This window comes from Chionomys nivalis, chromosome 12 (assembly GCF_950005125.1).
Source record: "Chionomys nivalis chromosome 12, mChiNiv1.1, whole genome shotgun sequence".
NCBI lineage: Eukaryota > Metazoa > Chordata > Mammalia > Rodentia > Cricetidae > Chionomys > Chionomys nivalis.
In genome coordinates this window covers 35,569,049-35,585,242 of record NC_080097.1, presented here as the reverse complement: position 1 = coordinate 35,585,242, position 16,194 = coordinate 35,569,049, and the positions used below count along the sequence as shown (strand labels likewise).

The following is a 16,194-nucleotide window of genomic DNA, read 5'->3' as shown; positions in this document are numbered from 1 at the left end:
AACCATGGAGGAAAATGGAAGACAAAAAGAGAACAAAAACCATATATGCAACGGCGGGGGGGCGGGGAGGCTCAGAGACAGAGGAGACCACTGTTGAACCTACTCCCCTTTAAAGTTCATTCTTCCTCTTGGGCTGGGGCAGGGCAAACGTGTGAGGCTCTGGGTTCCATCTTTAGCACACCTCTCTCTCTCTCTCTCTCTCTCTCTCTCGCTCTCTCGCTCTCTCGCTCTCTCGCTCTCTCGCTCTCTCTCTCTATCTCTCGCCTCTCGCTCTCTCTCAGACACACATGTTTGCACACACACACACACCGTCCTAGTCTTTATTTAAAATGTCAGCATGGCCACTACAAAAACAAAAACGCTGAGAATAGCGTGCTGTCCTAAAACTACCCATTTTCTTCCACAAAAACTAATTACATGATCACATACCATGTTAAGTCAACCAAATGAAACTCGCTACCCTTTGCCAATTTTGAACTGCTGAGAGCAATTTGTGCAGCTCAACTGAAGGACCTGTCGTCACTAGAATGAAGTAAATAGACAGAAGACCGTTATAGAATAGCCCCATTCGAAGTTTTAGAAATAGGTATCTATTTATATGTGCAGTATATATACTTATATACAATATTCTTATATATATATATATATATGAATATCTACGAATATAAAAAGATAGTGATATTTTCCTTGTACTTACTTTTTGAGAGAGGGTCTCACTATGCCACCCAAGCTGGTTTTCATGGCAATGATCCATCACTGCCGCACAATTTCCTGTCGCTGTAGAGTCCCTTGTGCCAGTCAGCATGTCTGACTAGATGCACATACGTTGTTGTTTTGAGACAGCGTAGGCCAAGCCTTAGTCAAATTTACCATCCTCCTGCCTCAGCCTCCTAAGTACTGTAGTTAGCATACCAACTGCCAGTCTGTATGGCTTTGTGAATTAAGAAAATTATCTAAATAACTTTTCTAATGTCTCAAGTAACTTAATGTCCATTTTAACAAGCAAATCATTTAAAATGTTAAAAAGTATTTAGAACAAGGACACTTCAAATGAGGTTATTTACTTAAACTTCAGGCTTTTTTGTTTGCTAGATTTTGAGACAGGTCTCAGGTAGCCCAGGTCGGCCTGGAACTCCCTATGTAAACGAGGGTAACCTTGAATTCCTGTTCTCCCTGCCTCCATCTCCGGAGTGCTGGAATTACAGATGTCTGCCAACACAGCTTGTTTCTATGCAGTGCTGGGAATCGAACCCAGGACTTTATGCATGCTGGTAGCACTCTACCAATGAGCGACTTCCCCAGCCCAAAGTACTCTTCTTCACTCTAACCTGCCTGCCCAACAGTTTCATGGTCCTGAGGATCCCAGTGAGAATAGAAGTTACTGTTAGCCGTGTTTGAATGGTGCACATAACATGTACTTAATAACTATGCAGTCATACATGGAACGGTATCTGTGTGGATGTGTACATATGTGAGGAGGTCAAGGTCAGATGTCTTCTTTAATCACTTTGCTCTTTAAATTTTGAGACAGGGTTGCTCACTGAACCTCGAACTTGATTGGCCTTGACTGGCTGAGCCAGCCTCTCTAGCGTGTGGCTGTTTTCATGGTGCCGTGATCTAAATGGGAATGTCCCCAGAGTCTGAAGGATTTAAACACTTGGCAGTCCTCAGCTGTGGTGGCTTTGTTTGAGGAGGTTTATTAGGAGGTCTGGCCTTTCTGGAGGAAGAACGTCACTGGGGACAGGGTTTGAGAGTTTAAAGCTCCAACCCACTTTCAATTCACTCTCTCTGCTTTACACTTTCAGTTCAGCATGTAACTGATTCCTGTCCCGGCTGCCATGCTTGTCCCTTGCTGCCACACTTCCCCACCATGATGAGGTCTTACACCTCCACAACTAAAAGCCCAAACAAACCTCTATAAGCTGTCTTGATCACCATTTTTCATCACAGCAACAGAAAAATAACAAAGGCGCATGGGTACCAGGGATACAGCAAGCACTTCACACACTGAGCCATCTCCCCACCCCTGAGATATCTTCAGTTTCTATGGACAACATACTCAGCTATAGGCCCTGTCTACCTACACAGACAAACTCGATCAGGAGCATATTTACATCAGTAAGTAAACATGTATGTGTGTATAAGGGTGAGAATGCAGAACTAAAGGCACTAATGATACTCCTAACCCATCTTACTTAGTGGGTTTTGATGCATCTTCAAGAGGCATGAGCAAGAACTGTTAGCGCTGTCTCCAAAACTACTGAGCATTGAGCTAGATCTGGGGCCTGAACCTCTCCTCCAGCCTCTCCCATCTTACACCCTGTGGAGAAGATGAGGAAATATCTACATTTTTATAAGGGTGCTTCTCTTCTTATCCGGATAATACCCACTGTTACCTTTATTCGTTCTGCTTGCATTACGTCTCCCACTGACCTCATCTTCTTCCCTCAGAAGCAGTGTATGGTCTAAGAACCCCAGAGATGAAGCTTACGGCACATGGTCCAGTCTGAGGCCCACGAGTCTTGTCAACTTACTGCTCCAGCCTCAGATGTTTGTATTTGGAAACATTTTATATAAATATTAACATATGAGTAAATATAAAATGCAGATTTTTTGATGCATAGTTAGTAACTCTATTATGAATGAATTAATCAGAGGCAGTATCCCAAAGCTTGATAATTAGCCATAATTGTGGCAGATATTTATCAGAAAGTTAAACAGAAAACAAAAAAAAAATGCTTTTTACATCTATTTTAGTCTTCATAAAAATGTTTTATCCCAAAATTAAACAATGCAATCTTAGCTATGACTTAAGTTCATTAAACTCACAAATTTTAGTAGTACTTCCCAACAAGTTTGTTGTTTAACTTTACTTACTCAGTTCAGTTTATAACCATTCCTAAATTTTCTTTTCAATGGCATAAACTTGATATGAATATGCATGAAATTTTGGCCATTTCATATAAGTGTATGATGTGCCATTTTTCTCATTAACCCAATTTTATGGAATTTTTTTAGATTAAGATTTCAAACGTTAAAATCATTGTTAGTAAAGTCTCTATACTGGTTGGCTTTAATCTTTGAAAAATACTCTAAATCCCAAAACACTGCAAGTGCTATAAAACTCCAGAATCATCTCTATTAAAAGCAATTCCAAGATGAGAGAGTAAACATCGATTGGAAGCAACCCTTGACTCCTTGGTAAACCTGCATCTTTAGAGCCACTGTGGTGTGCGCATCTCCTCCATGTCGGAAGTCAACTGACACTAGAACACTAAGCCACGGGCATACAGTAAAACCATTTCCATGTACAAGCCTTAGGAAGCTGGTTTACATGAAAATAACTGCTGAATAAATTAACTTTTGCAAATATGTTACCGAAGGGGGAGCATCCAATGATTTAATGGGTTCCCTACTCAAATTCCTCCTCTAAGTCCCTCCCTGACAACAGCCTAGGTGTGAAGACTTTGAAACTAAGTTAAACTTCAGAATATATAAATCAGTTAATTCCCAGCAGCCCCTGCCTTGTGTATGTTCATCATCAAATGAAAACTCAACTTTGAAATGGTCAAACAACTCCACAAAAGCACCACACAAACCATCCTGCACATAGCCTGAAGAGGTAGCTGGTGAAGAACCACCGTGGATATGCAATCTGAGTTTTGTACTTTGTGGGAACCTGGAACATAGAAGCTTAGTCAGCCTGTAGGCAAGGCGCACCAGAGAAACTGACCAATCTACTCTCTCAAGTTGCTCCCAGAGAGGAGCAAGCAGCCTGCTGTGGATAGGAACGCAACGAAGCGAGCGCAAGACAGGCTCCACAGGACTTCCAGCGCAAGCGGCGGCAGAGTGAAAAATCCAAACTCCCTATTTCAGTTCCCTAAGTGGGAACTCGCAGCGGGGCTTCAACTTTCTACGTGCTGCCGCCAAGCCACTAGCTCTGACTGCTAGGCGAGCTTTCTGGAACACACCCTGGAAGTCTCCAAACCCCAGGCAGGAATCCCGGGCGCCGGTCCCGCCCCAAACAAGGCTCCGCCTCGTCCAGGCCGCGCCCCCGCGCCCCTCCTCCGGATCCTGGATCCCGGGATCTCCCCGGTGCTCCTGCTCCCTCCACCCACAGCTCTCCTGCAGGCCCTCATCTCAGCCTTACCTTGGTCCGGATCTGTCCAGAGGTGGATACTTTGCGGATCAGCTTCTGGGGTCCCTCCTGCTCAGCTTCACTGTCGGAAGAATCCTCTCCTGGTCCCGCAGCAGTGGGGGAAACGGTGCCGGCCCCAGCAGCCGCGACTCCCGCGACTCCCGGAGGGTGGTGCTGGCTGCCCGCTCCGGCCATCCTCTCCGGTTCCTGTGGGGTACACAACAGTGCCCCGAGGGGCTGTGGTCAACTGCTGGGCTCTTCCCGAGAATTCAAGCCCCGCGCCTAGCTGGCGCCATCTTCCTGGCCGCAGGGCTCCGGGGACCGGGGACCACACACGGCCCCTGCCGAGTCCGCGGGTTCCTCTGGGCGAGGCTCACGCCTGCGCACCCAGACTTGGGATGTTCTGGGGTTGCTGACCCACGACACCACCAGCACCGGAATGAGAGGATGAAGGTCGCAATGAGGCTTGGACAACCTACTCCTTCTAGGGTCTGAGGGCCTAGAGGGAATATGGGGCAGAATCGGGCAGGAGCGCAACAGCAGGTCAGGCGCGGTGGAGATGCTCTTCCCCTCGTTCTAGACTGCAGGAGTGTGGGGAAGGCTCCGAAGGAAAAAGGGAACATGGAGCCTCCTCCTATGCCCATAGGTGCACCCCTGGACCCCTAATCTCCACACACTCGGGCCTTGTGGCATCGTTCCAGCTAAGTAAAAGTTCCCTCTGCCCGGGATATGGACTGTATCTCCGGAGCCTGGGCACCACTACAGGGATCTTACCTCTCCTGCTTCTGCCAGGGAGTTTGGGTCCTCCTCTACCCTGTTTAGCTTAGGACCCACCCCCATCCGGCGCACACGGAAGAGAAGAGCATTTTCCGGGAGGTTCAGCTCTGCTCTGGGAACTTTTCGTTCAGAAAGAGCGATTCCCTTTGGCTAACAGGAAGCTGGGAAGGGCGTGGAGAGAGCGCAGAAACAAGAGAGGACACGCAGCCCAACACGACACTATACTGAAATAAATGTCTAAGCTAAAGCGCTTATCCAGAATGCCTGGAAGAATGCATTCAACAATGTCAACAATGTACTAAGAAAAAAAGTACATATATAGATATGTATATATACATACATATATATAGCGAGAGAGAGAGAGAGAGAGTCCTAGGAGAGGGGATCCACAGGCTGTAGCTTCACCTCACCTCTGGAGGCGTCCCTAGCTAGCTGCTTCAGGGTAGCAGCGGGCAGAGCAACCTTCCTGCACAGAATGCACACTCAACCTCCAAAGTTGGTGGGGGAAGGCTGAGGGGAAGACACTAAAATGACAAGTTTCCTGCTGTCAATCAAAGAGAACTTCACGCCCTTGTAAGTAGAAGTCCCTAGCCTACCCCGGGGGCTCTCCTTGACAGAGCAAACTTTATAGCCCCTGTCCTCTAGATTCCTTTCCTATTTATCAATTGACCGTGACCTTGAAAGTTCCTTGAAACTAAGACTCTGGGGGTGTTGTTTTCCTCTAGGTGCAACCTTAAGCCCAAGAATTATTCCACTCTGTGTCAGAGCTGCGAGCTCTAAGACATCTTAACTACACTAAAAACGGGAAATGTGAATCCTTCAGCAGAGAGTGTGCTGCCCTGTTACATGAACACAAAGACAACCCTCTCACGCTTCAGTTATTTCCTTTAGGAAAGGAAGGAGTGGGGAAGGAATGGACTTTAAGAGTTCTTATGGCCTGATAATATGAAATTCTGGATCTACAAAAACACACCGCTGGGAAATCTTTGAGAGACAATAACAGTAAACAATGGCCTAGATTGGGAATATAAATCAGTGCTAAAATTCTTGCCTAGTGTACAGAGGCCCATCAGAGCCAAAAACTAAATAATGTCTTTTTAATAACCTTTATCCTGGTCGGGCTATCTGATCACAGACAAGTCTAATGATTTGGCAACACAAGGGGTCTTTACATAGTTGAGACTTTCCTTTTAAGGTAAAAGACATTGAGGTCACAAGCTGGGACCAAAGGGGGGGAAAAACGTGTGATTGCAATTCTAACGTTCTCTTCTCCACACTATATATAGCTAAAGGTCAGTTTGGTTGTTATCTTGTACTTCAATCTACACATTAAGCTTTCAAGTTTTATGTAGCAACATTTTCCAGAATCTAGACAAGGGTGATTGAACTGAACGGTGGTTCAACACCCATGCCTATTCTGTGATCCTTGGAAGAAGGTGGATCACAGTTCTCTCTGAAAGGATGCTGGTTGCTTAAGGAGAGTTTAAAACAGCTTCCCATCCAGGAGCTTGGCAATCCTCCTCCACGTGCGAGTACTGGTGACTTATAAAAACTTAGCCCTCTAGCCAGCTCTGCTCTACAGAGTTCAGCAGGTTTCGAACGCCTGTACCTATGAAAGCAAAGACAGGCTAAGCGTACTTCATAAGCAAATGACTGTGGCTCTCGACAGCATCTGCAGCTGTGGAGGAAACCCCGGATGAAAACACTGTGTAGGCAAAGGAAGGAATGCTGCCTCATTTCCCACAAGAGAGAGCCCAGGAAAACCCCCGCTGGAGAACCATCTCTTCCAGACACTTCTAAGGAATCTCCAATTTAAATAATATCTGACCTACTAGCCACTTACTGGGTTCTATGGGTAAATGTCCAGAATGGGTATCTAGTCCAACTGAAATGCACCTCACCTTTTGCTTGCTTGTGTCTTGAGATAGCCTCACAGCACACCTCAGGCTTGTGTCTTGAGATAGCCTCACAGCACACCTCAGGCTTGTGTCTTGAGATAGCCTCACAGCACACCTCAGGCTAGTGTCTTGAGATAGCCTCACAGCACACCTCAGGCTGACCTGGAGCTCATCACGTAGCCCCATCCGACTTGGAATTCACGGCAGTTCTCCGGCATCAGCCCCTCTCTATATCTCAAAATGGCTACTGATATTTCAATTTTATGACATATTGCCTTATTTGATTTATAAAACGTTCCCTGACTTTTTCTTTAGTGTTTCAGATAATTTCTTATGTATTTATTACTGGTACTTTGAGATCTTTGCCAGGTAGTGGTGGTACACACCTTTAATCCCAGCACTCGAGGTAGAGGCAGGTGGATCTCTGGTCTTACACAGTGAGTCTCAGGGCAGCTAGGGCTGTACAGTGAAACCCTGTGACCGTGACGGGGGGGGGGGGGGGGAGGCAGTCCATGTGGAACTTATCAGCAAAACTGTTTAAAACGTGCATAGAAAAGGCTGCCCGACCCCTGCCCTGCCAGCAACAGAGCAAGCTCTTGTCTCCAAAAACATCAACAAAAATTCTATGGCTGTTACAATCAGGATTACATGGAAATGAGAGAAGCTGACCACTAACTGGCTTTCTACTTAATAACGTATCATACATACTCGATTAGAAAAAACAAAAAGTACCGAAGAGATATAAGCCAGACATACTTATTAAAGCTTTATGAAGCCGGGCAGTGGTGGCGCACACCTTTAATGCCAGCACTGAGGCAGAGGCAGGAGGATCTTTCTAAGCTCGAGGCCAGCCTGGTCTACAGAGGGAGTTCCAAGACAGGCTCCAAAGCTACAGAGAAACCCTGTCTCGAACCCCACTCCAGCCCCCCCCCCCAAAAAAAACTTTACGGACACTGTATTACACTATTATCTACAGAGGTATTTTAAATCAATCTACTAACTACAATCTGGACTGACAGTAACTTAAAGTGTTTAATCCCATGTTCTGTGGTTTTATATTCAAATTTTCATATAACCTGATGAGGTTTACACACCATACGTTGAAAAACACAAGTAGGTAATTAAGAAACCATGTTCTAGGATTCATGTTCCTGTTCAGTACAGAACCAAAAGACTGCAGACGGAACAAGCAAGGCCTGGGAGGCGGCCGTGACTGCAGGGTGGAACTATTTCCACAACACACCATTTGTTATGTATTCAGAACTTAACATTTAAAAGGTTTACCCTGGTGAAATTGCCTTAGTTGTTATCCAGATAACAAAACGTTCGTTCCAAGAGCAACAGTGCCATAAATTATAGGAACATACTGTGATCCCTGCACACAGGGCGAAACTCCTCATCCTCACATAAAGTACAACTGTGTAACCAACCTCTCATTTGTATCTTGGCCACTTTTGCTTTGAAACCCTTCCCTCTCTTCGTGTCCATTAATTCTGGACTGTTAACTGGTATAACGTTAACTTGTAATTCTAACTGGTAGAAAACCATTTAGAAATAAAAGCTCACTTTAGGGACTGAAGCACATTCAGGCTTCCCTCCACTAGAAAGGGCATGTTGTAAATACTCCTGCATTTTTAAACTGAGCCAGCAGTTTAACTACCTATCGGCTACCCACTCCCACCCGAGGTCAGGAACTGTGTCGCTAAATGTCTTCCTACCCACTCATTCCCAACAGCAAAATACTTTGACTCTGTTTCTTTATTTTAGGGAAACAAACCCAGGGCACTGCATAGGCACAAGTTCTACCACTAACCTACATTGCTGCCCCCAATTACTTTCTCTAACTGGTTTTTTGATAAAGAATCTCACTAGTTAGTCCCTGCTGGTCCCAAACTCTGAGCCTTCCTTAGCTCATTTGCTGGGAACCACACCCAATTCCCCAAACCCTCACTGATCTGAAATTTTAGTGATGCCTGTATTTTCACTAACACTTGGCTATATTCCAAAGCTAGCATCAATTAAAAAAAAAGAGAGAGAAACTTAAATGTTAACCTGTACCTTCTTTAAGTTCAATATTTATCCAGAATAATGCTAAGTAAAGTTAATATATCCAAATGTTCTGATAGCTGAATAACTTAATTTCACAGAGAAAATGCCATGAAGTCCCAGGATTTCCCTTAGCTCCAGGCGTTGGTATTTAGCCAAGAAGTACTATTTCTTTTCAGGTAGTCACAGTAATCTCCAAAGAATCCTTTGCTTTTCTGTCTAATAGTAGAAACCATATCATCAAAGTCTAGGCTCCATCAGGAAAAAAAAATGAGAAAACAAATTCTTACATGCATGCTGTTACATGCCATTAATAATACAGCAATCTCACTTACTCAACACTTATGTCTTTTATGAATGTAAATTTGCAAGCCTGTATGGTAAAGTAGTACAGTGCCTATATTTCAATCTTTCAAAGGGTTTTTAAAAAACTCAGAATTGGCCGGGCGGTGGTGGCACACGCCTTTAATCCCAGCACTTGGGAGGCAGAGGCAGGCGGATCTCTGTGAGTTCGAGACCAGCCTGGTCTACAAGAGCTAGTTCCAAGACAGGCTCCAAAACCACAGAGAAACCCTGTCTCGAAAAACCACAAAAAAAAAAAAAAAAAAAAAAAAACTCAGAATTGGACTCCAAGTGAAAACAGGTTTGTTTTCTTTACTGTTGTCTCACTTTGTTTTAAGAGAGAAAGGGTTTATTTTGGCTCAGAGGATAAACGTATCTTGGTGGGGACCGACCGGCAGCTGGGGCTCCACCCGTGGTAGCCAGAGCATGCACCAGCTGCTCATTCTGCGGCATCTACAGGAAGCAATGAGGGAAGCAGGTAGCCTCCACGCGAGAGACTCTGAGCACACACAGACTGGACTTGAGGAAACTTGTGATTCCACTGTGTGTGCGCGCGCACGTGTGTGTGTGTGTGTACGCGCGCGCGCGTGCATGCTTGTGTCTGTGCGCATGTGTGTGCGTGCGTGCATGTGGGTGTGTGTGTGTATGTGTGTGTGTGTGTGTAAAAGACAGTGGTTCCTTAGGGCTACAGAGGCTAACAGTTGTCTAAACACACTGTGTGCCACTTGACTGTATGCCATACAGGTTCATTCTGAAGGAAGCCAGAATTCCTTTCAGTCGGTCTTGAGATCACTGAACCAAACAAAGCTAAAGACCTTGATTTTTTTTTTTTTTTTTTTTTTTTGATTTTTGAGACAGGGTTTCTCCATAGCTTTTTGGTTCCTGTCCTGGAACTAGCTCTTGCAGACCAGGCTGGCCTCGAACTCACAGAGATCCGCCTGCCTCTGCCTCCAGAGTGTTGGGATTAAAGGCGTGCGCCACCACCGCCCGGCCCAAGACCTTGATTTTTGAGAACTCCACGATGCCTGGAATCCTAGTACTCTGCTGAGGCAAGAGCTTGGCAGGGAGTTCCGGGCCTGCCTGGGCTACCTAGGAAGTCACAAACCAGACTGGTGGAGTACACTGTGAGACACTGTCCCAAACACCAAGAAACAAAACCGATTCTGATGGACATTTAGATTAAGTTAACACCAACCCCTTTGCTCCATGCATCAGAAATATTTAACATTTAAACATTTTCTCTCTAGTGCACTCAGCTTCCTCTTTTATACGCTCCTTTGTTAGTTACGCAGGTAACTCAACTTTCTTAAGGAATTATATACAGATGTCCTCTGAAAATGTTTAAACGTTGTAGCCATTACAGAAGGTTCGGAATAAAATCACTATGGAGATAGGTCTTAGGACACACACTTAAAGGGGTTTCACTCCTTAGCTATATGAACGGAAGCTTTCTGGGGACAAAAACTGCCTGAGTCCTAGCAGCTTGCCCAACCGTCACAGAACAGAACATGATAGGTGTTGAATAAAAATATCTGCTGAAGAAATAAAATGCTTCAGCCATTTTAAAACGCCTACTTTTTAAAGAGTCTGCAGCCTAGCTAGTATCACCGCTGCCACGTCTCTGTGAAGGTCTTAGTTTTAAAAGTTCATGTTGGGGGGGGCGACTAGTACTGAATATTATCTGTAAGAATAAGAAAGCACTTTTGTTCTTAACACTTTGGAGAAGAAAACAGAGGTCTCTAATTTTCTAACTGGTAAGTAGCAAAATACTCCTGACATTCATCACCCCCCCAAAAAAAAAAAAACCACTACACGTTAACTCCGGGTTTCCCACTGTGACTGGTGGAGGATGACAGAATTTCTTTCATATAGTAAAGTTCAAAACAGGTCACTGGACTTAATTCTCAATGATCTTAAATGTCAAAATGGAACTGTAATTTTTTAACCAAGAATCGCACTTACTCCCCGATGGCGATGGCCACAGAATACGAGTAGATGGGCTACCGAACGTGCAAAACCACAAAAGCAAAAGCAGCTGCAGATGGATCAAAGTCGAAGGACACTTCTGAAAGGTCAGGAAGCAAGAGGCAGCTAAACGTACCCTGGCGAACCGGCTGAAGTCTACAGGTCAGAAAAGGAGAAGCAAGTCTGGCACCTGACCTACAAGCTCTCAACAGGCAGAGGGCCCGCCTGAGCAGACTCAGGAAGTCCCTGGGAAAACATCATCCTAACAGCACCGCACCACAGATGAAGCCAGAAATTTTGGACCAGCCTTTTGAGACAGGTTCACAACGTCAACCAAGAAGGAGTACCAAATACGCAGACAGAGCGTGCAAGGCCAAAATTCATTGTACACTTAAGATTACAGGGGTTTGCGTGGGACGGGTACTCCTGGGAGGAATGGGGGGGGTGGATAACTGAGGGTGCTGTTTGAGATGCACAAAATTAATAATAATAATAATAATAATAATAATAATAATAATAATAATAATAAGTTAAAGAGTTTAGGGGGAAAATTCTTAGACCCCGACTCTCCTCATCTTCACACACACAACAAACGCACCACTCTGGGTCCCTAAAATGACTCAACCTCCGCGTGGCGTGTGCTGTGAAATCTAGGCGAAAGCGAAGTTGACTCCTCGCTGGATCACGGACCAAGTCCCCTGACCCTCAGGGCAACCCGGGGCAGAGCAGCCACGGGAGTCGGAGGCGTGGCTCTGGCTTCTGGAGGCTACTCGCCTCCCCAGGCGGCGGTCCTCGGAAACCTGCGTGCCCAGGTGACTGCCAGGGCGCGGTCAAGAGGTGAGTCCCATCTCCTCCCGGCGCCACCCGCTGACCGCGCGGCCCCGCCGCCTCCTCTCCCCGAGCCGCCGCGCCACACTCGGGAATGAAGTGCAAAGTTGGGAAGCGGATGAAGCGCGGAAACGGTCCTCGAAGGACCGTCGCCAGAGGCCCCTCGGGGAAGAGCTCCAGCCGACCGGACAAAGGCGCTCCGGGCTGCGCGCGAGGAGGAGCCCGGGCGCCGGAGGAAGCGCTGCCCCGGCTGGGAAGCAGCTGGGGACCTCATCCCGGACCGCTTCCTGAACGGAACCCGGGCCGGGAGGGGGGGGGGGGGAGAGCAAGGACAAGCGGGAGGGTGGATGCGGACGCGGTACCCACCGGTTCCTCCCAGGCCGGGCTGCGGGCTGCGACCGCGGGGCGCACGTGCTGCGGCTCCATCGTGCCGGCCCGCGCCCGGTGGCCGCCGGGGCGCACGGACACGGGCCCCCGTGGCCGCTGCTGCCGCCCACCGCCTGTGACTCGCTCGCCGCGATAGCTGTCGCTGCCGCCCGGCTCTCGCCCGGAGCCAGCCACCGGCCCTCCCGCGCTCTGTGGCTTCCGCCGCGCTAGCTCGCCCCCGCTCTGGTCCCTTCCTCCGCCGCCGCCTCCGCAACCGCCTGCGTCCCGCTCCCTGGCACGGCCGCGAGCGCTCGGAACCCCGAGCCGCCGCCGCCGCCTCCCACGGCCGCAGAATCCGCCCCTTGCTGCTGTCTCCGCCCCCGACTCCCTCCCCTTTCCTCCTGCCGCCTGCCCCTCCCCCAGCCGCCCCTCCCGGCGGGCGGCCCGGGACACACGTGACCCCCTGCCAGTCCTTATAAGGCGCGGAAACGAAAGCGGCCACCGGGTGGTCACGGGCACCGGGAGGTGGCATCGCGGAGAGAGGCAGCCTCACCGAGGGGCCGGGCTCGCCAGGAGCCTCGGGGGGGAAACCGGTGCCGAGTGGCTCGCGCCCATGGGGCGCGTCCTGGCATCCCTGTCCCTCGGCCTCCCTCGCTCCGGGCGCCTGCAGCCCCCACTGGCCGCCTCTGGAGCTGAGGCTGGAGCAATTGCCCAGGACAATACCCGGCTTCAACAGAGCGAAGCTGCGCTTCGCACCCCTGAGCAACTCTCCAAGCACCCCTGCCAGGGGTGGTTTACTCTGAGCTGCTGGGATGACTGGCTGGTTTGCCATCCGCGAGAGAGGTTAACCTTGGAAAGCCCTGCTTTTACTCATTTTTCTGTGGGTAAAACGGTTTAGTGGAAAGAAAACCAGCTTAAAGAGCCGGTCTACCGTCCGCTGTGAGCGCTCCTCTCGAATTCGGGGCACGGGCAGTTCGGAGAGAGCCCTTAAATGTCAACTGTCTCCTCCTGCTGCTTTCAGAGAAAAAGAAAACGAAAATTGCAACTAGCGTTTCAAATCATCTTTACTGGCAGTGAAGACGGTTTCCATCTAGTTCCAGTAGAGCGGTGACTGCATTTACATGGGTCATTTCCTCTCGTGGACTTTCAGGCTCCTGCCAGCACCCTCTCATGGCACGGAGTCTGGTAGACAGACGGATCCAAACGTTTTGAAACCGAAAAATCAAAACACTTACCTGATCCAGCATGCCCCCACGTCATTCTAATTTCCATGGCTAATATTCCATTGAGGCTCCACTGATAAAGGTCACGTAAGGTCTGTGGAGAGCCTAAACCACTGGACGCTTTCCAGCCCTCGTCTTCTATGACCTCACAGATTAGATTTGTATCCCTGAATCTCTCCTTTAAATCAGCCCTTAATAGTTGGGTCTTCTTTGTCTCTGGCCATGCTTTGTTCAGTGACCTCTTACCCACTGAGGTGCCTAAGTAGTCTGCCCTCCGTTTATTTCTCGAGTTTATTTCTAGAGTCCTTGAGTGGTCTATCAGGTCCCATCATCCCTCGCTTTTTGTTTACCAGCCAGGTGATGAGAACTCACAGACTTCCAGCTTTTCTGATCTTGCTGCCTTCACCTCTGAGCTGTACAGTGGGACTCAAACCATGGCTTATTCATGCTAGGCAAACATCCTTTCTACCAACTAAGCTACATGCCCAGACCAGGAGCAAATCTTTTTTTCAAACATATTTTTTAATTTTTTTTATACTTTTAGTTTTCACTTACACGTATGTGCCTGTGTGTACATTTGGGCACCTGAGTGCAAGTTCTTTACAGAGGCCAGAAGCATCCCATCCCCCTGGAACTGGAGGTACAAGCTACCCAAGTGTGGGAGCTAGGACTCAAACTCCCCGTTCTCTGCAAGAACAGTGTGTGCTCTTAACCACTGAGCCATCTCTCCAGCCCAGAAAGCAGCCAGCTTCTTAACCAGAAACCTCTACCTCTGTTCCCCCTGGCCTTAAATTCAACCTGTCTAAAACAAAGTGCTTCCCTGACAGCTGATTTTTCTCTCGAGTCTTATATAAATGTCACCACAATTCACTTAGTCATGCAGGAGAGAAGGAAAAAAGAAATCCTAGGTTCCTCCTTTCTCTCATTGTTTCCCCTCCCCCTTGGTCTCAGGGGTGTCTCTCTCCCCCCCCACACACACACATACACTCTGGCTTAAGGGCCCTGGTTTCATTCAGACCCCTGAAACTTTGCATTACTTTCCTTATTAATTTTGAATTTCTTATTGTATTTGTGTGTGAGCCCATGTACAAGTGTGGAGGTCAGACACTAACTTGCAGGCACCGGGTCTCTCCTTCCACAACAAGCAGAACCCAGAAGTTCAGGCTTGGCAGCAGATACCTTTACCCACTGAGTCACCCCTCCAGTTCTACTTACTAATCATGTTGCCTCTATGGCATCCCTCTTGCTGGGACCAAAGTTAGCCTCCCCAAGAATAATATCCTAATATCTTAGCTAGTGCCTGCTTCACCAATTCCTTCAAATGCTCTGAGTTCCTGACAGGCAGGTTCCCCTCAGGACACTTGTTTTTATGCTGTGCCTTCTTCTGGAATGTTCTTCCTCTTACTCAGCCTATAAAACACCTGTTCCATCTTTCACTTTTCACCCTAAGGGTTACCTTCCTCGTAAAGGTATTCCTGACCTTGCCACGTGGTAAAAGCTGTCTGCTCCCTCTACACTGACTGTGTGCCGTCTCTGATCACCCCATCCTATCATAATGCCTTAGCAGACTTTTAAGTTAGCTTTTACATATAATTTTCCTGGTGGCAAATATTATAATTGACTCCATCTTCCTGGCTCCCGTACAGTTCTCAACATGTGTTTCTCAAGTTTGTTGAGAGAATTGTGGTATCGTTTGAGGTATATTTTTGAGTCTCTGAAAAAGAAAAAAATCAGTTTCTCCTGCCTTGTCTCATTCGGTTCTCACAGTTCTCCGTAAGATGTGTTAGTGTCTTTCACAGGGAACTACAGCTGAGGCTGCTGGGACCCGGGGGTAAAGGCTCACTGACCAGCCTGACTTTCAGATTCCCGGATGCAGCAGGTAGAAGGAGTAACCTGACTCCCAAAAGTTGTTCACACACACACACACACTTATATACACACCATGTTTAGTACTCTTGTACACAGACACACTTGTATACACACCATGTCCAGTACTCTTGTACACACTCTCTCTCTCTCTCTCTCTCTCTCTCTCTCACACACACACACACACACACACTAATATTTTAAAAAGAGAACACACTGAAGTTGGAAAAGAAGAAAACAGTTTGCCCGAGGCCCTCCCGTGTAAATCCCGGAGCCAGGGATTATAATCCAGATTGCCTCTTTACCTTGGCTGCATGTGCAGCTGTGTCTGTGTTCTGACTGTTTTGGTCTCTCCTGACTCCTGTTGAAGTACTTACGTCCATGAGCACTTCATCTTCATGACAAAGAGTCCTGATAGCAGACACGGTAAATGGGATTGGTGTCTTATAGAGAGGTTCAGGAGGAAGGGGGCTGGAGAAATGCCTCAGTGAGTAAGAGCTTTCGCTGATCTTCCAAAGGACCCAAAGTCAGTTCCCAGCACCTGTAACGCCAGCTCCAGGGCATCCGATGCCCTCTCTGGTTCAGCCACCTGCATGAACATGGCACACATATAGGCGTGCAGACACGTGTACACACATAAAATAATTCAAAAAGTAAATCAAGAAAAAGAATGCCATACCCGTTGTCCTGTTGCATTAAATTCTGTCTTGTACAGTACAGTGGTTTCTTTTACCTTCTGACTACA

At 47.5% G+C, this 16,194-nt stretch overlaps 1 protein-coding gene across 3 annotated transcripts in view; it reads right to left on the bottom strand.

Moving 5' to 3' along the window:
- Dgkh (diacylglycerol kinase eta) overlaps positions 1–12,727 on the bottom strand; it is a 171,402-nt gene extending 158,675 nt beyond the window's left edge. For 2 of the 3 annotated variants that reach the window (XM_057785777.1, XM_057785775.1), the window contains exons 1-2: positions 12,361–12,553; positions 4,151–4,345 (exon numbers count right to left, since the gene is read on the bottom strand). In XM_057785777.1, coding sequence (XP_057641760.1) covers positions 4,151–4,345; positions 12,361–12,420 — 255 coding nt within the window. In that variant the 5' untranslated portion in view covers positions 12,421–12,553. Of the gene's footprint in view, positions 1–4,150; positions 4,346–12,360 lie in introns of all 3 variants that reach the window. The other variant, XM_057785776.1, reaches the window with a different exon arrangement.
- Positions 12,728–16,194: the final 3,467 nt, after the last annotated feature.